This window comes from Pempheris klunzingeri, chromosome 22 (genome assembly GCF_042242105.1).
Source record: "Pempheris klunzingeri isolate RE-2024b chromosome 22, fPemKlu1.hap1, whole genome shotgun sequence".
Taxonomy (NCBI): Eukaryota; Metazoa; Chordata; class Actinopteri; order Acropomatiformes; family Pempheridae; genus Pempheris; species Pempheris klunzingeri.
In genome coordinates this window covers 13,132,431-13,154,852 of record NC_092033.1, presented here as the reverse complement: position 1 = coordinate 13,154,852, position 22,422 = coordinate 13,132,431, and the positions used below count along the sequence as shown (strand labels likewise).

Here is a 22,422-nt window from a genome sequence, read left to right as displayed (position 1 = left end):
CCAGCTTTAAGCACAGTTTGGTGACTTCACCAAAGCTGGAGACAAATTCCCTTCCCCACCACCGCCCAAACAAACCCCCCCCCCCAAAAAACAAGATTCTCTCAGCTTTAACTCCAACCTTGCTGTCACTCCCTCAGCATCATTCAGTGCAGGAAAATGCTGAGGACCGCTCACTATTTTTTCTCTTACCTAAGCGTGAGGTCTGTTTCTTCTTGATCTCTGTCAGCTTAGGGATGGGGAAGGGCCCGTAGCACTGTGTGAAAATGACTGACAGCTGCTGGCTTATCACCTCGTTCTGCAAACAGACACCAACACAAGTGAGGACGGAAAGTTTATGCACATTTTTGAGTTTTGTGGCCTCTGCTTTCAAGGAGTTGCAAACTTTTATGCAAATGTATGATAATATGCTTTGGAAGTGGCAACTAAATATATGCAAATATGAGTGCTAATGTCACCCAAGCACATGAGCGCAGGACAGTTTGTATTGCCACTAAACCAGCGTCATTTTGTATGATGTTTCTCTAACAAGCATTTTGTTTACATGCACATGAAATAAAGCCCCGGCGACCTTGCTGGCTCGGAGGATCTGGAACATGAGCGGCAGGCCGTGCGTGATGAGCTCCTCTGTGTACTCCTCCTCCTGGATGCAGCTGAAGTCTTTGAGCAGGCCCTGGATCAGCGGCCGGCGGTGCTGCATGAAGCAGGTACGCAAGGACTCGAGCCAGGTGTGCAGCGTCCAGGGAACGCCTGGGAATAACACCACACGAACAGTGAATACACACTAACGCGCTAATCAAAGCTAAACTGATGTCAGGTTTCAAGGGCGTCAGAACCGACCATGTTTCCATCACTTCATGGTGTTAGCGTGAGTTGAAGGGCGATTGCATGGTTAGAAAGAGAGAGTCAGAGGTTCCGTCGGGAGTATAAAGGCAGCAGTTGAATATAACTACAGAGAGTCCTGCTCAAATAAGGCTGTAATGTTCTGCCACAATATGATGAGCGCTGAATGATGTGTGCGTGATATTAACATAAATCATGACATGACATTCGAGGCTTAGTGTGTCTGCAGCTCTGCTGAAATGATCTGTTCATTAATGGAGTTGAAAAAACAAATTTCAAATAAACAATTTTGATAAGCGGTTAATCGTTGGAGACATTTATTAAGCAAAAATACCAACAAAAAAAAGCCAGCTTCTCATATTTTAAAGTGTGCTGCTTATCTATGCTTTGTATAATCATGAATTTGTTATCTTTGAATTTTAGAGCCTTGATCAGGCAAAAAAAAAGTCATCACCATGGGTTCTTGGTACTTGTAATGTGCATTTTTCACTCTTTTCTGACATTCTTTAGCCAAAAAAACGATTAGTTGATTCTTTTAGCTGACAAACCTCCCCACAAGGTGTATTTAGTAGCTGTTCCGGAGCTTTTAACCGTTTCACATAACCATCGGGTCTCGGAATAATTCAACATGGTTCTAGGAGATCAATGTCTCTCTCATATCTGTCCGCTCCTGCCAGGAGGCCGTTAGCGCCTTAGCTTAGCACAAAGGCTGGAAACGGGAGGAAAGAGTTTAGTCTTGAACATACTTCGGTACACACACTGACAGCTGTAGACTTGCATGCAGACAGCGGACATACTTACATGTTACAATTGCAGACGCATACACATTCAATACGGTTGCGTTTGGCTGAACAACATGAAAATATTAAAAAATGAAGACTGTGTGTATGGCTGCTTAATGAGAATGGGACCAAAGATGGGGAATACGGTACATGAAACAAGAGACCAGTTTCCTGTCAGTGTGCAGTGGTTGTAGTGTACAGCCTGTGTGGTCCCACATTTTGAGCTGCACACACACATCACAGGACAACTTGTCGTATTCATACTTTGGTTTTTGTACGGCTGAGACAACAAGATATAACATGTTCCTTACTGAGAGTTAGAGGTGCTGGTAGACAGATTCTTTCCTACCTTTGGACAGAGCCAGGCTAGCTGTTACCCCCGTTTCCAGTCTTTTTCGCTGTCAAAGATAACCAGCCGCTGGCAGTAGCTTGATTTTACTACTACTACTTGTTTACTGTACAGATATGAGAACGGTAACAAACTCCTCATCTAACTTCTGTCAAGAAAAGGAATAAGAGCATCTCTAAAAATCTCAAACTAAAGTCTAACATCTACAATTCCAAGAGAACTGAGCAAACCCTATCTGCTGAGGATTGTGGGATGTGACCAAAAGATCCAGAACAGCCACTAAAAGGCACCGTTTTGCCAACTTAAATAAATTAGTCAATTGATCCTAATCAAATCCATGTTCGGGCTTAAGCTCAACTGGACAATAGTTGGATTGGAGCTGATGATTGGCACATGGGCAGAGTGAGCTCTGCTTAAGGACATCATCACTTTTTCACCATCGTGTTCACACCTTTGACCGAGCTATTATCACCTCGGATATAAAAACTCCTACTTCTGCGACTGTTTCATGGTTGGATGAGTGGGGGTGATTGCTGAGAGTGTGTACAGGACAGCACAGGACGGGACAGGACAGGCACAGCATGAGCACATCTCCAGGACAGCTGGAGGCACCAGAGAGCGAGGCATGTGTGCCAGTCAAGCATGTATTAGTAAATCTGACCTAAACTGCGGATGTCTATGGTGATGTCCACATGGCCGTGCTCTGCGCTATGGTACATGGCCTCTCTCAGGGCCCTCAGTTTGGCCTTTCCTGTTCGCAGGGTCCCTCCGCCGTTGGCCTGCGGTGCCAGCCTCTTGTCCGTGGCATCTGAACCCTCGGCCAGGATCTCCTCCAGGGACAGCACGTCCCCCTTTTCCTTCTCCGACTGGGCCAGGAGCTTCCGGAATACGTTCCTAGAGGGAAGGAGGCAGAAGATAAAACCCCAACAGAGTTTCAAAGAAAGCAGAGCAATGAGATACAATGGTGAGGGGACAAGACAACTGGAAAACACCTTGCATGGCTCTCTAGCTGTGATGACACTCAAAATATGCTCATATACCTAATCTAACTAAGTACAACTGCGTACTCTGACCCTCTATCGCTGGTCTTTTGAGGTAAAATACACAAAGCTGGAACTGTTTATCTCCATTAAAAAGAAAAGATAGTGAAAAAGTGACACATGTTTTGGTCTGCAGATTCATTAGTACTGAGGAACTGCAGTAAGAGATGCCCTTGTTTTAGAAGAATGGACTTCAACACATAACGTAAACTGTGTGATCACAGCCTTGGGATGCATCACTGCACCATCTGCTTTAGTAAGGAGGGGCTCCTTTACACCAACATAACATCACATCCTGTTTTTCAGATTATTTGATCACTGATGACAAGTCAGTGGGAGGTTCACTGCTACCACTTTCAAGCTGTTTATGAAATGTCGTTTGATCGCCACTAACAGTCCTTTGGGTGTGAATGTTCATCGCTGAATAAACAGATTAGTGCAGTATTTTTTCTAGTCGTGTCCATGGACCTTCGGTATGTGGCCAAAACTGTGCAGACACCTCGAACCTTACACCTGTATGTGATTGGTGAACAGCTCATTGCTTGTCCATGGGGATTAATCTGTTTCAATAGCAGCATCTACTCTTCTTGGATGTCTTCTCACCAGATTTCTGAGCCTGGCACCAGGGATTAGCTCCCATTCAGCCACATGAGCATAAGTGAGTGAGTGATAAGGCCTGACTCGCAGTTTCAGTTCATCCCAAAGCTGTTGGGATGGGGTTGAGGTCAGAGATCTGTGCAGGCCTTGTCATGTTGAAACAGGAAAAGGTCTTTTGGATATACTGGTGAACATGTAAGAAAAAAAAACATGCCTGAAGCTGTTTTTTTTTTTTTTTTCGGTTGACGCTAGCTTTCGGATTTATGCTAACGTTGGCTCAACCTCCCTGCGAACACAACTGAAACATCACAAAAATCTTTCTTTAGTTACTTAAGTAATACAGATCTTCAAATAGTCTTGATGTCTCTTAGGATACAGTGCATAAAAATGTAAGATGAAAAGATGATTATATTTGTATGTGCTGCTGCCTCTTCCATATTCCTGCTTTATGTATGACAACTTCACAACGTCACGACAACCAGCTGTCTCCCTATCCAGATTAATTTGTATTTGAAATGCTGTCATGTCCCCGTAGAACAAAAGAGAATTCCAAACAAGACGGCAGGTAGCGTTTGGTCTATCCATCACTTGGACAGATAATACAGAACCGTTACACTCCACCATCTCACAGCCAATCCCAATGCAGTTTGAGACTGTTCACAACACACTGCAGCACGATCATCACACTATAATTGATTGTCTTAATAATGCTGCATTGTGTTGTTGGCTTGCCACTCCACTCCACTCCACTCCACTTCCTGACAGCTCTCACTGGCCTGAATGTTAATGGGGTTTATCTTACTCAGCTGTGGGGAAATGACGTCAAACCGAAGCCATAAGTGCCGCTGAATAGACTGCAGCGCTTATCGTCACCTTCTGTCTGACAGCTAAACTGGGATATCTGCCTCTCATGTGCTGCAGGATTTTGTGTGAGGCAGATGGTCCAGGGCAGAGTGTGTAAATGGATCGATACTCTGGTAATGGATATGTCTCCGCTGGCTGGCACTTGTGAATGTGCCCATGTGTGTGTGTGTGTGTGTGTGTGTGTGTGATTGCCTGTATTACCTGTGGCCGTGTGCTGCTGCCAGGCTGTATGAGTTCATGTCTCCCAGCGGGGCGGAGGAGATGCCGTTTCGACACATGGTCCCGATCATGGGGTCGGCCCCTCTTTCCAAAAGCAAACTCACCAGCTCAAAGTTACCTAACCAGAGTGAAACACAGGAGAGAAACGATTAAAGGGTGGATACACTAAAATGCAGCTGCACGGTCACATCAGCTTTGCTGCCACCTATGTTGGCGAATGGTGGAATTTTGAGGCACTTTTAAGTAACACTAAATTGAAATACTTACACATACTTCTAGTGTTAAGAGAGAAATAATGTACTTTTTACTCCACTACATTGATTGTTTACTTACTCACAATTAAAAAAAATTGAGTATGATACTTTATACTTTTACTCCACTAAAATCAGATTCAAATATTGTACTTTTTATTCCGTTACATTGATTTAAGACATTTACTACTTACCTTTTACATAAAAAACATGTGACATGTTTATGTAATATGAAACAGTACAGCTAATATACCCTGTAGTATACAAAGCATCTGAAACTGACTCCACATTGACAAACTACATTAAAATGGCCTTACACGTATTTGTTAGTAATAAAAACAGATGAATATAAGATTCTGTAATAATAGCACTATAAAGCACTATAGAAAAAAACATTCTGCATCATGTTTTTTATTGCACTTTAAATACATTTTGCTGGCTTTGCTGGTACTTTTAAGTAAAGGATCTGAATGATTCTTCCACCACTGATGTTGGTGCTGAAAATGCCAACTTTCTGAGGCGAAGGGAGGGTTTTTAAGTGGGTCTTTAAGTGGCTGCTGAAGTGTAAAAAGCTATAAAACACAAGGCACCAAAATACCTTTTCACACTGACTGAATTCCACAAACTAGCTGTAAATCGAATCGAGTGACTACGACAGTGAGATCCGCTCTGTTGAGCACAAAAACACATGTCATAACTAATCCCTGATGCACTCAGCCAAACATTAGATAAGGGAGTACTGCAGGTACCAGTTTTGACACACTTATCTAGTGATCTTCTCCGGCACCATCCAGACACTGCTCCATCAAAATCAGTTGGAATTTAACCTGAATTTCTGGACACTCCCATCGTTTTTTCAAGCTTTTCTGCCCTAGTTGAGTTACTGTGACAGCGAAGGAGCCAGAAAACAAGTATGAACTTGCATAAAATTATTCTGTGCTTAGAAAGTTTGCCATTAATTAACAAAAAAAGAGATCTTGGATTGTGCTCTTTATTTCATCTACATTATTTAATGAGCAGGATCTTAATTGTGTTCATTATCCACGGCTGTGTGTTTTAATCACTTGTTACCACGGCAACGCGGCTGCCTACACCCTTCCGGAGGTCACTCACTGTAACATAGTGATTCACCACCGTGTGCCAACTAATGTCTGAGTTAACTTTGATTTATGTTAAAAACTTTCATTAGGAGTAATTACAAGGGGAGCAGCATAGAGATCAACCTGTGGGCAAATATAAGATGGATTTAAAGGAACAGTTCACCATTTTTGGAAATGGCTTTCTTGCTGAGACTTCCTTGAGTTTCCACACCCTCCCAATGACAACACTTGAATACTACAGTCTTTAACAAGTGTTCATTTCTGAGTTTAAGAGCTATCCTGCTACTGGCTGTAGCTTAACGGACAAATATGAGAGTGGTGTCGATCTTCTCAGCTTCTTGTTCCTTTAAATTCACATTTGGGTCTGCTGTAATTCCACTTCCAAGTTTCATTATGACTGAATAACAATAGCCGCTGCAGGTTCTTTCATACGTGGCTACATAACTGTGCAGCCACACAATCACGAGAAGCAGCATTTGAAATTCACCGCACTCTTGATTCTCAGATAGTAATTGAAAGTGAGAAATTAATTAAGTGATTAAAGCAGAGTGAGAATGCCTTCTGGTGAGATTAGACCCAGGCATGCCATGACTAATCCTTTATATGCTGCATCAAGAAGAAGAATGCTTGGGTCAAGTATGAAAATGAAAACGAATCTACATCTTAGCTGTTTGCGTGCGATTACCTGCAGCAGCGGCCAGCTGGAGAGGGGTCTCTGTGTAGTTCTCCGCCCCATCCTGCAGGGCGCCCTCCACGTTTGCTCTATTATCCAGCAACAACTGTGGAGGAGGGAGGCGGAGAGGGGAGGGAGGGGAAAACAAACCAGGGGGGAAGGAGGGAGAAAACAGGCGAGGGAGAGATGGTGTGTTACACTCAGGCTTGGCGAGAGGAAAAGCCACAACTTGTGGAAACCTAAACCACCTCATTTAGACTGTCCTAGCTGTGGACACCAAACACACTTCTTGCTACTCTTCCTCATTAGGTCCTGTCTGGGGGTCTTATTGTTGCTGGTGTCGACTTGTCTGAGCTGAGAAGGAAACAATCGAAAAGGTTTCTTTTTCTATCCCACCAAAAAAAAAAAATCTCTGATTGCAGTGGTGCAGGTTAATAATTGAAATTGAAAAAATCCTGAGGGCGACGCTGTTCATCAGGCTTTCAGCCAGTGTCAGCTCATACAAAAATTACTGGGAAAATGTATTATATATTAAAAAGCAACAGAACTGAACACAACACTGAAATGTGGCCTCCCTGCGGCTGTGTATCAGGCCGGCTGAGCTCTGCTCTGTTTCATTTGCCTCTGGAAGTTTCTCCCTTCTGCTGTAGGACCAATTCTTAGATTCACTTATGGTGACAATCAGAGGGGGAGGGGGGTTGGCTGGGTGACTCATCTACACATTTTAAGAGCATACATAATTTAAAAACAAACTAAATCTGGAGAGTTAGTCCTCTCCGCTTAACAGAGATAATTACTGCACAGATAGGACCAAGTAGGACAAATAAAAACGGCATATGGAATTATTATTATTATTATTATTATGATGCACCATAATCATCATCATCATCATCATTATATCCTTATCTTGGTGCAAAGGCCAGGGCAAAGGCCACAGGCTAATGGTTACAGGTCATAAACGTCACTACCTGCACGACAGGGACGTGTCCGTGTAACACGGCGAAAGTGATTGGCGTCCCCTGGCGCGTTTCAGGATAAACTGAGGGGTGCTTGTTTACTGTGCTTGGCACCTGGGAAGTCATAGGTGAAGTTCAGGGAGAGAGATATACAGCCATTAACATTCACAGCTCAGGGCGGGAGATGGGGAGGGGGAGGGGGGAGGGGTGGGGGGAGGAGCAAGAAGCAGTATGCAGGAGGAGAAGTGTAAGCGAAGGAGGGCAGGATGGCAGAGGGAGATTTTCCTCTTGAGTTTCACAGAAGATTTTGAGCAGCTCGACTCACAGCTCTCATCTCAGCCCTCGCCTCTGAACGTGAGGTGTGTCTGCCCGGGCACGGCTCTCTGACCGCACGCTGCACTATCTGTCTAGCTCCATCTTTAAATAGTGTTTCATTTCAAAGGGGAATGAAACCAGAGAGAAAACACAACATTGGCAAAGACTACAAACACTGTCAAGACGGGCGGTGCTGACTCACGAACAAAGCAGCGTCAGAGGGGAATTAAACAGCCATGCAGCCCCATGTTTCTAAAGTGGCTTTATCACCGAGTAAATTATAGAAATGATTTCTAAATGTTGCCTGGAGGAGGCCTCTTTCAAACAGATGTTTAATGCAATGTCACATTTCATTTGAGCCCTGATGCTAAACAACAGCGGGACCGTTAGTGTTTTTGTTTTCACAGCGATGAATTATTAATCACCTCGTGTGAGGCAGTTTCAGCACAAACAGAGGCTTCACTGACTGCAATATCCTCAAATATCATGACTCTACAGTTGCTGCTTTAACAAAGCCTTTTTTCAATCAGTGATATGCAACATCATCTGATTTTACTTCACTTAAAGGCTCAGTTCACCCAAATTACAATAAAAAAGACATATTTTCGCACTCGCTTCATGGTGTGTTTAGCCACGCAGACAGTTTTGGTTTGATACGTTGTGGTTTTTGAGATTTATGTCGCCACTTCAATAAAATGGAGGTGATTCTGGACTCTGGTTGAGAAAAGACTTCTCATTTTCAGTCACACACATCTACCTAAGACATCTCCACTGCTCTCACGGCTCTCTGCCACAGGAAAAGAATAATGAGTAATGAGAAAAGTAGATGTCACCTGGATGTAAATTAGAGCGTAAAAGAATGTAAACACAATTAAGTGTAATTAAAGCGTCATATGTCCTGATCATGTACTACTAATTAAAACCTACACTGTAGGTATCTGCACTGACACCCCCCCCCTTGTTTCAAATAAATCAAAAGTTTTGTGGAGCTCAACCAAAGAGGGATTTTTGCCTGTAAGGCTTTTTATTTTGAGGGATTCTTTGAAGCCTGAAAAAGCTTTATTTCACATGAAATGCAAAAAATCAAAGAAAATGCTGGAAAAAAGAGCACATTTTGCTTTTTTCTTATCCCTTTAATTATCTTGTCAGACCTCTCAGATTTGAGGAGAAATTTCCATTTAGCACCATTGTATCGCTGTGGTGGCTGAAATCACAAACAGCATGGACAAAGTAAACTATCTGCGCGGCCAGACTCCATTAGAAATACGTAATTTGGGCAAACTGATCCTTTAACCATGTACATGGGTTGTGCTTTGCTTTCGAGTCAACACACCTGCACTAAACACAGACACTAAACCAAGGAAGCAATCACAAAAACAGCCAACAATGAGGTTACTATGGTGGAGGAGAGTCCATGAAACATTTCTGTTCTTAAATATATTCTCATGGTCAAACAAGATTAAAGCAGCTACATACACACACACACAAACAGGACACACACACACATATAAACAGGACACACTGCAGAGACAAAATCAGGATTTATACTGACTCACTGTTACTTTTAGATCTCAGTGAAGTTCATGCCTCATGCACAGTGTGTGGTAGCAAGTTACACTAAGTGCACACACTTAGTACAACAGTAATGCATTATTGATGTGGTATAAAACAAACTGCAGCTGAATGTCTACAGTGTAAAATGTGAGGAAGTAAGCTGCAGCATCACGGGACTGTCAGAGGTGTATTATTCTATATCAGTGCAGAGACAAACTATCATTGTTACTGTGAAAATGATCCTCGTTTATTGCTTATCAGTGCACTTCATGTAATAAGCTGCCAAGGAGAACAGAGAGCATGCCGACAGCAGGTGAGACAATGAAGACAGAGGGGAGGGAGGGGGGCAGAGCAACACAAAGTGGGTTCATTGTTTTCACTGATACAAACACACAAAAAAATATGAATGAACATTTTGGACATAAAAAGCAAAATGTGGAATAAATGTGACACCGTGACACGTGGGACTGATGGTGTCTCGTGAACACTGACCTCGCTGTTGATGTCCGCTCCGGCGTCGAGCAGCATCTGGACCATGGCCTCATCACCGCGGACGCAGGCGTACATGAGAGGGGTCATTCCCTGCGTGAGGGGAGGTGGGGAGAGGGGGGGGACACATTACAGGGCTTAGGATGGATTATTCATTTCTACAATGTCATTTTGTGGAGAGGAAAGGTGACAAGCTATGGTTCTTTCAGGAGGTTTCAGGCAACCACTTCTCTCACTTACTCTACTTCTCATCTGAAAATGTTATGAAGTAAATGAGCAGCTGTTTAGAGTTTGAACAACACAGCAGTGCCATGAAATGTACTTTGCTGCCGTACCTATTATTTTATGCTACTTCATACCACTTCACTACATTCCAGAGACACATATTGTACTTTTTACCCCATTACATTTAATTGAAAGCTATAATAACGTAACCGTACGATTAACATATGATCAACCTATAAATGGCAGCTGTAAAATAACACATTGTAGGTTTAAATTTGGACCATCAGCTCACTCAGTAAAGGGCTGTCAACTGTGGAACACATTACAGACTGAAATGAAATTGATTTCAGATTGAAAATCGTTTACAACAAACGTGAAATGTTGGCTGAAAGCAAACAAGAGCTGTACCCACTTTTAGCTAATTAGACTCTTGGTGTGTGTGTGTGTGTGTGTGTGTGTGTGTGTGTATTGTGCATGTATCTTATTGTAATTCCATATCTGTGGCATAATGTGATTTTGTGATACGGACATCTGTATATTTTAACTGCACTGTACAAGTGAAAAAACCCAGTTGTAAATTAGCTATAGCCATGAATTCTCTGTGCATCAAATCAGTTTCATGCTCTGTATTGCAACTATGTTAAATTGCATCTTCCCTATCAGTTATAATCAACAACTCAAAATTAAATCAGCTGCAAGTAAGAATACTCATATACATATTAATGCATATACAATAAAAAATCCATACCATCATATGTATATGTGCTTTTTTACCTTTATAAGTATATTTTCCACTAATTCCTCTATACTTTTGCTTATTACTGTACTTGTAATACAGTATTTTTTTGGTATTGCCATTTTTGCTTATGTTAAGAATGAGAGCCTTTTCCACCATTGTGCTCGACAAAGCAACACATTTACCTCATTAAACCCCCAAATTATGGTTTCCAATCAGCCTCATGAGCCAGATGTTTTGATACTAAAGTAGATTATTGGTTTGGGACTATTTGGCCAATGTGAGAAACGTTTAGTGGTTAGCTCGACAGCCTCAGGCCCTGGGCTCAAAACTGACAATTGGAGTTTGCAAGTTCCGCAGGAGCTCCAGTTTCCTCCCACAGGCCAATCACATCCTGGTTAGGTGGACTGAAAAAAATCTAAACCGTCCTCACAACGTAGGAGGTGCGAATATGAGGGTGGCTGCCTGGCTGTTCTGTTCAAGGGGTGTTCTGCCTCTAGCCCAGTGCATGCTGGGGATGGCTCGGGCCCCGAAACCCTGCTGTGGTTATCAGTGCTGCCACGTGCCAAAAACCAAATAATCATACAAACAGTCGGGAATTGCTGCATATTCAAATCCAGACTGAGAGCTGAGTGCCAAGGACGGTTCTGTGTTTCACAAAATAACATCTGGGAGTTCACCAAGTTGTATACGAGCCAGCGTTTTTAGGCTACAGACACCGTCCTCACATGCAAGCCAAAAGGTTACAGGTGAGGCCTTTTGTACCGTAAACCAAACAAACCCTGAGGATAAACACACTAAATCAAACAGTTTGGTAGTGAAGGGAGAGATTCACACTTAGTCAAGTCTGATTTAAAATAACACTGGGGGGAATTTTGTACTAAAAAGACTATAACTTTTGTCGGTTATCTACTCACTCAGCCTGCTGAAGCCTTGTATTAGCAATTTCACGCATTTCCAAATGTATTTTTGTATTTTTGCACAGAGCAAGGACTGTGGATTTTGTCCCTCATCACTTTTACTGAAAGCACGTTAGTGAAGGATATTTTAACAGCCAGTTTCATCATGAGAACCCATTTCTGAAAGTGAACAAAAGCTGCAAAACTTAATCGCAAAGACTTTATTTGAGGTTATGAGCGACAACGGTGCCTGCTGCAAAACATCTAAGCAGAGATGTGATGTGATAATTTAGGGCAGATTCAGATTCAGCTAATGACTCTCATTTATCAGGATGGTCCTCATCAACTCTGCACAATTTCACTATTATGGAAAAAAACCCCAAACTATGACCTGTTACACATACAATGATTATCTTACACTGGCAGGTAGAGTTTAGAAAATAGCTGGATGGACAAATTACTGCCCACAAATGACTTGATTGGAGCGCCATCCTGGTTATTATTTGTTGTTGATCTGTTTCTGAGAATTCAACACCTAAATAAGTGCACACAGTGTTGTTTTTTTAAAGATCTTAACTAACACCCATGAAATCGTACTTTTAAGGCAGACTCTTTGCTCAATTCCTCTTGAGCATATCATGAAAAATGTAGATTTCAGTGCTCTCAGTAAAGCAAATTAGCAGCTCAGAAAGGAGCTCGCCGACAGCTGTGCTCGTTAGTTCTGTAGGAAACCTACACAGCATCATTCATCAGTCGCCACGTCTTTCTTTAAGTAATGTTCTTAAAATCACCATTTCGTCATGAAGAGCATCACGTGTGCCATTGTGAGTGCACCGTAACTTACTAATGTACTTCAAGATTGCACTAAAATATACCTCCTACGGACACACACAACTGGGGGCCCATTTCCTCCATATTAATTAGAGACATTTCCAGTAGTTGTAGTCAGGCTCTAATTTTCCAAACATAATCATAACTGCCTAAAAATAACAGAGTCTCTCCAACAGCAGCGACAACATAGGCAGGCTTTGAAACTCCTGACATAACACCTTATATCTCTGCATGCTATCATACACACACACATCGACATGACACATTCTGGTCTGAGCAGCAGAGTGAAGCTGCATCTGGGTGTTGCGGCAAAGTGAAGCGGATCAGAAAAATAACAATAGGACTTTAACATAAAACAAGTGGCGAGTTCTTCCCATTCACCCGACTATCCAAAGTAGAAAAAAAAAGCTAATTTTAAAGTGTTTCGACGAGCTTCCATAAAACAGATTTCAATCATATGCCTGATACGGGTCATTATGTTCAACAAAGGCCTTTTACGACTCGCTCATAACACACCGAAGCCCTTTATGTTGAAGACTGACATCCCTTTGAGGTGATTCGTTCTTAAATATTTCCTGGACACCGATCCACTTAATAAGCAGGCAACTTGAGTGCGATAGACGGCGAACCCTGATGACCATCATTACGGGTTCGAATGCCTCTCAGCCATGATGACAGACTGCAGCTTCTCCTTTATTGCTCCTCTATCACCGTCTGGTCCCTTGCACTGTTTAGCTGGTTTTACAAATGAACAAAAGCCTGTGTGTCACCTCGGCTTGTTATTTATGGGAGGAGTGAACAGCAAAAGTGAGTCAGACAATACAATTTGTTGCACTCATGCAAATACTGACTACAAATTCAGGTCTGTTGCAGACAAATAATCCGACTGAAAATGGTTTGAATCAACCTGCCAGGAGCTGTGGATAACATGGAACATGTAAGTTCTCTAAAACATGGGGTTATGTTAGAAACTAAAATAAAAAAAAAGGATTTGTAGAAATCCCTGAAATCTCACGTATTCAGTGCATCTGAGTGAAGATCTGCCAAGAATTTCTCAAATTAACTTATCCAGGCAAAGCTCTCTGCTTGCTGAAAATCAGATTGGACAATTAGTTTCCACTTAGCAGTGCAAGATATAACCAATATTTCCATTGACTGGGGAAGGTAGAAAATCCCCAATGACATTAACACTTTGAAGCAGCAAGGCTGAGGTATCGACCTGATGATCAAAGCAAACCCGTCAAAGCTCAATCCAGGAAGGGAGTTGCAGCATCAGGAACAAATAGAACAATAGATCATTCATCTCTGCATTTTTTTAATATCATTTTACGAACATGTCTGTAACTATATGTGTATTTGTGGTTATACAGAAAGTTGTTGTTGTCAAGACTGCTTCATTTTCTGTGTTCAGTTGTTTTCTACGGCCACTTACACTCCTCACACGTATGGGTTTAGCTGCCCATAACACATCCAAAATAACATTTATGACATGATATCCTAACCATGTGCCTAAATAATTCAAATAATGAACCCCTGTATTTGAACTCATTTCAAAAGATTAAAAAAAGTCTAAACTGGATTTCAAAGACAAAGATGTGGAAACAGAACAAAGGTCCAGATGAAAATAAAGTTGTACTGTCTATTAAAGGTGGCCCCTAACTTTATTTCGATAAGTCGGTGGCAGGCTTCAATATGAGATCATGAGGTAAAAATAACACTAGAACACAACACATTTAGTGAAAATGGATTAAATCGTCCTGGGGATGAACTGAATGTCTGAATATTGAACCTACATGTTTTTAGCCTATTTGTTTACATTGTGCTAAACCTGCATGTGGAAATAAACTAAATATCTTTAGTGTTGGCTGAACAAAACATATACTTTGATGACATCTCCTTAGGATTCTCCGTCTTCATCATATACAACTTCTTCATCTTCATCATATACAACAAATGACATCAATGACCACTTTAAAAGTTTGGTTAAGCTGATTGTCGGATGGAGTATATGATGAGTGGTGGTGTGACGTTTGTGTGGGACGACAGATATTACAATATTCAGATGCTGCCCATATCTGTGGATATTCCTATAATGTATTTCTACGAACCTCTTTAACTATACCAACATTTTGTTGTAAATAAAGTGCATTTCAAAAAGTTGCATCACGCCATGAGAATTTAGCACATTGCGTGACTCATAGGGAGCAGCTTGTGTGCAGTGTGTGTGAACCAGGGATTGGCAGGTAATACTTGTTAGAAATTCACAATTCCTTGTGTTTAACCCTCCACTATTCCTGTGTAGGTGTGTGATGTTAATACCGCACATGCGTGTAGGAGTGTGTGCTAGGTGGCGGACCTGTTCGCTCATGCTGTTAATGCCATCAGGGCCCAGCAGGTTCACGGCCTGCTTGACCAGGTCCGTCCGTCCGCAGTTGAGCATCCTGAAGCCCAGATCCTGCAGGAACTTGGCCTCTGTGGAAGCTGCGTCCAGCTTTCTGGTGGCACAGAAACAATCCTCGGCTCTGCAGATGGAAACAGCAGATCCATTACTGTGATTAAGTGGGAGCTTATCTCACAAATGGATTTTGAGATCAGTGAATATACATCTCCACTGCACACTGAAGGAAACAGAAAATGACTGCTGCTCTGCTTTTCACAACTTCAACTCTCAATATTATACAATTACCTGCAATTGTATGTATATTTCAAATATTGAGCTGTTTACATTGAATAATGTTTGCATTTGTCAACATTGCATTTTTCTTCTGTACTTTCCTTATTTCCTAAAGTAGCTTTTCTCCAGGTGAGGCTTTTGCTATGACTCATTATTACTCATTCATGCCTCCTGTAAAGTCTCTTAATCCAAGCCGAGCTGCTGTCATAGCCGACTTCCACAAGGTCACAGAGGAACTTCTTCGTGATGTTTGTCCAACGTTACGTGACAATTATATCTGGCATATGCATGGAGATGTTAATTGGCACTTCACACCTCTCAGTGTTTCATTTATTTTTCTGCAAGTATTTGAAATGCGATAAAACACTTAACCCACTGACACCAATACAATACCACTGACTGGGCTGCCAGATGACAAATGTTGAGCGCGCGGCAACATGACTGCCACGGCGAGAAGAGACAGAGGAAGATAGGAGAGTGTTGACTTAGTTTAACAGCTGCCAAATCTCATGTACAAACTTGTGTTTACCGTGTTCACAATAAAGGTCCATATGAGGGGTCCATATATTGCATAAAATCACTTTAAAGTGATTTTATGCAGATGACATGCTGATATTCCAGACTGCCTATTTCCTGCCTCAACGCTATGCAAAATTGTAAGATACGGTTGTTTCTAGATGCCAAGAGTGTACTCACAACATTGTTTTTTTTCTGTATTTGCCTTTCAACACTTTCATTTTCTTGAACATACACGACTTCCCATGTTGTATCCACAAGCTCATGATTTCCATTTGAAGGCAGCATGTGGCTGCTGTGCTTTGAGCTAAATGTTGATGTCAGATGATGGTTTCTTTAAGAGATATTTAAGTCTGGATTGATGTGGTAGACTGATGAATTGACCTCCAATGCCATCCCTAAACGCCACTAGCTCAATCTTAATTAGTCACACTTGTGTTTGACATGTAAGGCTGTCTTCAATGAGACAGACATATTACAATATACCCTGTTATCGCACAACTGATCTCAATCACTGCCAGGAGGTGGCAGTTAGCTACACTGACTACATTAAAGATCCACATCAACCACAATTTTTTAAAAGGAACACTATATACAACATTTATAAAGCCCTTTTTGCTGTTTTTTATAAGATGCATATCAAGCAAGGGGCTAAATTTATAGACGCATGTTCTAACTTTATTTTTCTAAATCTTAAGATTTTAACAGATGTGTACATAGCTAGACCTTTTCAACGGCCTGAGAGATTTCCGAGCTCAGCTACTGGGCTTATGTTAAGTCTATAATGAATAAACACTTCCAGAAGCAAGGAGGACCCACTCCAACTGGTTGATACACTCAAAGGGCAAAACTACTCCTCATACTGAACAGCATGTCGTCTTCGGTCACTGAGGTTTAATTTACTAAACCAGTGAGATTATTTCTGCGTCAAAAGCAGTTAGGTTGTTGCAGTAAAATTTTGTTGTAAGAATTGTATCCTTACTTTATTTGTCGTGGTTCACAGTCCACACCAGGAAGCAGCAGCCTGGCGGCCTGCCTCACGTCATCGCTGTCCACGGAGAAACTCCGTCGGTGCTCAGTGTGGGCGACTGCCACCCGGATCCACTCCATCAGCGGAGGCAGGACCAGGAATGGCCTGCAGGAGACAAAAAAAAGTTTGTTTGGTCACATCAAATGCGCAAATCAGATTAGCAGAGACAATGACACGTAAAATGGGATTTGCAGAAGGAAATAATAGGATGTAGGAAAACAGTAAAAACTTAACTAAACTTAAAATCTTAAAGGCCCTGAAAACTTTTTTGTTTTTTGGTTTCGTACTATGATTGATGGGATCTCAGGATTGACTGTTTTCTACCAAATGTTTGGTTCTTTCACATGAGGGTTTTTTACTCTGTGCGCTTCTCGCTGCGTGAGTGAGACTCCTTTGGGAAAAAGGTGACATCCCACAACAGGATTTATCAACATTTGAAGAATCTGATGACAGTTGGTGGGTTGTTTGTCACATCTAATCTAACCACACCCACACTGTCCTGAGGAAGAAGGTTAGCTGAGCTTTTGAGTCTTAAATCATCATGAAGTAATACCTTCACATGCTTTTTTAATGATTAATTGTTGCCATGAATCATACTCATGATATGATTTCAAGCTAAGGGTACAGGGACTTTAACTTACTAAACCTACACTGCAGCATGTATGATGCTGTGTGAATTGTAGATCAATATCATGACGTAAAAAATGCACTAAATGTGCATCTTCTGCACAGAAAAAGATCTAGAGACGAGCTATAAAAGACTCAATTAGCTGCATATACAAGTGTAGATAGCACATACACAGGATAAAAGCCATATCAATATACAGTATCAGTATTTGTATGTCAAAACGAATATTTCAAACTGATAATATCATCTAATCCTTGAAAACACATTGCTAGAATTCATAATGCTCCATGGGCTCTATTCACTTTCAATAAATAAAATCACTTAATGAAGACTCTGGTTCAAGACTGATAGCCACAAACTTTCTAATTAAAGATGCCCTTACAGATAACCGAAAAGGCAGCTACACCAAATCAATATTCATAATTTATAACTCAGATAGTCCAGAACAGAAAGAGATCTAGATGCTGCAACCTCCCTAAATGCTGTTATTACCTTCTTTAATCAAAATCAGTAATGGGTCTTGCCCGGCTGACATGTTCATATTTCATAATTTATTTCCAGGACGAGTGTGTGTGTGTGTGCGTGCGTGTGGACAGTCTCTGATCACATAACCTGTAAATCACCTAATCTCTCTCTCTCACATACACACTCTTATGTAGGTCTGTCTGCTATTTATCTTTTCCCCCAAAGTGCAACAGCAGTGAAAATTCAGGTCAGTCATTCGTCAGTCATTTAACCCCTTTACATCTGTTCACAGGCAGAATGAGCTGTTGTGCTGTAAAATTATGAACAGCTATGACTTCCTATCTCCTCATGGACCAAAATAAGTAACACACACATCAAGGACAGTCTTTGATTTTTTTGTAAAATACAGTTAGAAAATACAGTAGATGGATACCACTCTCGTGGCTGTGTGTTAAGTGTATCGCAAGTGCTATTCATCTTATGGCGAATTAGTGAAATCAGATGATCCCCAGTCTAATCAACAGCTGAGATTTAGCAGGTTTTTGAGATCTCCGTGGTAAAAAAAAATAGTTATACTGAGCTACAAACGCACACTCCAATTAACGCTAGAATATATTACAGAGGGCAAAGTACATTTTTATGATTTACGAGAGTACAACCCTGTGACTGTAATTCTTCTGAAGGTTCACAGAGCAACTGGGAAAAACGTAAGTCAGGTATTTGCAAGATGACTACTTTATTAAATTGAATTTCAGAGGAATCTTTGAATGCAGTTGGTGCTCTCGAACATCCATTCAGCCACAATAACTTCACACCTCAACGTGGACACTCACACAACCCTGAAACCTAGAGAGAAAAGCCAAAGAGAAGAAAGAGGTAATAAGGCTCTTATTCTCCTGAGGTATAATACCAGTCAGAAGAATAGTGAATTTCTTTATGTCAAACAGCCTTTTTTTTAAACGGCTTTTGAGCTAAAGCTAATGATGCTTCATTTGTGCATGAAGATGAGATAGAACAATGATATCTAGTCAAATATTTCAATACATTTCAAACAGTGTTGTACTGTGATTTAAGATTCATTTTATGGACTGTTGTAAAGGGATTTCAAAACAGCTAACTCAACAAGTCAATGGAGTTGGAGATAAAATGATCCAAAAACAAATGAAGAATGCTGTATTTTGTCTATATTTGATCAGTGTTACATACTTTATTTGTAGCTATGGTTTAGTTTACAAATAAGTCAAAAGGTACCTTTGCCTCTCACTTTATTGAATGGTAGCTTTAGTCAGTAGCAACAAGTCCCCAGAGAATAATAACACTCGCCAGAAACTTTATTGTAAAAAAACTATACAAACCAAAACCAATAGAAAATCACCAAAATTAAATCAGTTTATAAATAACCCAAAGTATGTAAAAGTAAATACACATCGCCTCTGCCTACGGTAGAACGTGCAAGATACATTGAAATGTTTAATTTGATCCATATGGAGTCATGTCTTAACTCTCCCAGCATCACACTAACATTAGGCTAATACAGCTGTTAATATTAAAAGTACAGATTTAACAATGGGTTGTGGGGCTATGCGCCTCCAAGATAAGCTATACTGGCAAATGTGTGGCGCAGTGGCCACCACATGAGCATATAGCGTTAGCGCGTAGGTAGGGGCTAAAAAACAGTCTGGACCTTTTTTCAGGACACGGTAGTGGGACAAAACAAAGAGATCTGCTCTTTTGGATTCATTGCTGGTGCAACCAACTAGGCTATTAATTTAGACTGGCTTGTTTAAAGTGTTTATACTGTTGTCGTCTATGTGGGACAGGGGGTTGTTTTCCTTAAAAAAGCGGCACGGTGATGAAAGTCTACACTGGATGATGCATTGCCGGCCTGATGTATGAGACATTAATGTTGAACATCAATATCAAACTGTGGTGAGAATGTGTCAGCTGGGATATTAACAGCTTACATGTTTTACAGCTTTACACTCCATTAGATTAGGGAGCGAGTTAAGCTAACAAGCTAATAATATATAGATTAATAATCATCTGTCAGAAATTATTACCACATTTGGTCCCATCCGCTGTATTCTCGTTTCATCTGGCCGCAGTTATAAATTAATAGAATAAAGTATATTCCATATCACAACAGATATGATCAAGTGATCATTGTTTTCCTGGGCTGGATAAAGTTTATAGGTCTAAATTAGTTTTACGAGTCCACCTCTGGCAGTGCGCCCTCCGTGAATCTCATTCATTTGCAATAATTATCCTCTAAAGCCCATAAAAGGTCCTTTCCTCTTTTCTCTAGTGCATTTTAGTGAATAAATGACAAACAGAACTTTCTGCAGTGCCTTAAAGCAGGTCACTCATAGATATGAACGTTGGAGTATGAAGGTTCTCATTAAGAAGATAATAAGCAGGACTTTTTTCCCCATTTTTTGTATTTAGTCATCTAGACTTTGCCCTTTTTATGAACTCTGCTCTTTTATCAGCAAGTGTACTACAAGAAACATTAATTATGGTTGAGTTAGTAGAATTCTGACTCACCAGATTTCAGCTTAGATGATAACAAAAGTCCTTTAAGGCTTTTAAAACCATGAAGCAGTCTCAGATGCACATTAGAAAACCCGGAAAGAGTAAATTAAAGGGGCTAATTTCATGTTATAGTCAGTTAAATTATATTATGAGTCCATCAGTAAAGGTCCCTCTAGATCTTTTCTCCCTAGTGACCCTCTGGCAACCATAATTTCTTAAAGAATGATTTCACACAGAACCTCGTACCCAACTGAGAGAAACCATCTGGGACTGTTGTTTACCGTGTATGCAGCTGCCTGGTCCTTCTGTAAATTTGCTGTAAGCACATGTTTAATCAAGGCAGCAGCTTTTAGATATTGACACACTTATGTTTGACTAGTCTACATTTTGTGTGCATCAGTTTCTCACTGCAAAACCAGACCCACCCTTGTCTTTACACCTACAGTCTGCCAAAAATGTGAACTTTGGCAAGAGTTTAAAAAAAGTAAAGTCTTTACTGCTGTTTAGCAGTTGGCTGACTAATGTGACACTTCAGACCTCCGCCCTTTTCTCAGAGCTTGTGTCTGCTTCCTGAAAGACATATATACCGTTCTGGGTTTGAAAAAGAGGGAGGCCCAGTCTGGAATGAAAACACTGAGGGTAACAATATCCATCGAGACAGACAGCAGGCCTGCAGCGACAACCAAAACCCAGAGCTGCCAGTGTAAAAAAAGTCTGGGCCAAAGTGCTGAATATATCCTAAACTGTAATCTAGTGCAGCTCTGTTGCTGTTTTAAATTCCTCTAGATTCTTTGAACTTCAAAATTTGGAGTGATAAAACACTTTTCTTCTTTTGAGGCTAATTTTAAGTCGGTTAGATATTTACAACTCAGGTGTAAAAGTTGTTTCAGCAATTTACCTCCCTTCGATAATTTTCACCTGACAGAGCTTAACAAAACAACGCTCAAAGATTATTTCATCTCAGTTAATCATATTCCGCCTTCCTCTCATCCCTTGGTGGTATTCAGATCCTTTCTACTCGTCTTCAACCTTTCGGCAGAATGCTAAATAGAGAATTTTCTCTCCGGGGACCCGAGAGCATGCTGACATGTCACTCCAGCTGACATTCCTCGATCTCCCCAGGGTCGTCAGGATGGAGTTTTATCTCCTCACAGCGGAGGAGAGTTGTAGGAATATATGTCCATCCGTCCATCCAACTGAAGCCCCCCTGGTTCCCATCAATCTGCTCAATGCCTAGGGGAGTGTCAGCGCTGACCAGCCCACGCAGCATCTTACAAGATCGCTTGTGGGGCGAAAAACTTGTGCAAGAAAGTAGGAATGTCTGTGCTAACCTTTACAACAGTTACAATTACTCAAAGTCTGATGTGCCACTAACTGCCAAATGCACTGTGGCTGGAAACACATACTGTATATGATGGATGAATTTTGGCCCATTGAATGTGATGCTTTCACAGTGTGTACAGTGAGCCACAAATGTGGACATGTTCAGATTGGGTTTTAACTTACACAAACGTTTGATGACAGAAATCATCTTACTGTGTGATCTAAAGCTTGGTGAGTGGAAGCAAAGGACCACACATCATAGTGTACAAGTTGGCTAATTGGCAAAATTGAGCAGCTTGGCCAGTTCTTGTCAGACTGGGTCCTTTTTGGGCTCATTGATGCACTGAATTAAGTTCTGAGACTGTCTGAATTTCAATGTCATAAGTGTCTGCCAAAGCTGGTGCCATGTCAAACGCTGCTTTCAATTGCCTAAATGGATCCTTTCCAGCCTCTGGGCCAGTTCCTTCCGCCTGACTATGTTGTTTGAAAGACTTCAGATTATCCTTGATCACTGACTACGGAAACAACTCATTA

General features: G+C 41.2%; 1 protein-coding gene across 1 annotated transcript in view; it reads right to left on the bottom strand.

The window, feature by feature from the left end:
* The window catches only part of LOC139221692 (ankyrin repeat and BTB/POZ domain-containing protein 3-A), a 156,597-nt gene that overhangs the window by 4,108 nt on the left and 130,067 nt on the right, over window positions 1-22,422 (bottom strand). Inside the window, exons 4-12 of the mRNA XM_070853612.1 lie at window positions 16,893-17,045; window positions 15,077-15,242; window positions 10,033-10,122; window positions 7,684-7,785; window positions 6,728-6,821; window positions 4,674-4,809; window positions 2,633-2,865; window positions 569-747; window positions 190-295 (exon numbers count right to left, since the gene is read on the bottom strand). Of these exons, the coding sequence (XP_070709713.1) occupies window positions 190-295; window positions 569-747; window positions 2,633-2,865; window positions 4,674-4,809; window positions 6,728-6,821; window positions 7,684-7,785; window positions 10,033-10,122; window positions 15,077-15,242; window positions 16,893-17,045 (1,259 nt within the window). The remainder of the gene's footprint in view (window positions 1-189; window positions 296-568; window positions 748-2,632; window positions 2,866-4,673; window positions 4,810-6,727; window positions 6,822-7,683; window positions 7,786-10,032; window positions 10,123-15,076; window positions 15,243-16,892; window positions 17,046-22,422) is intronic.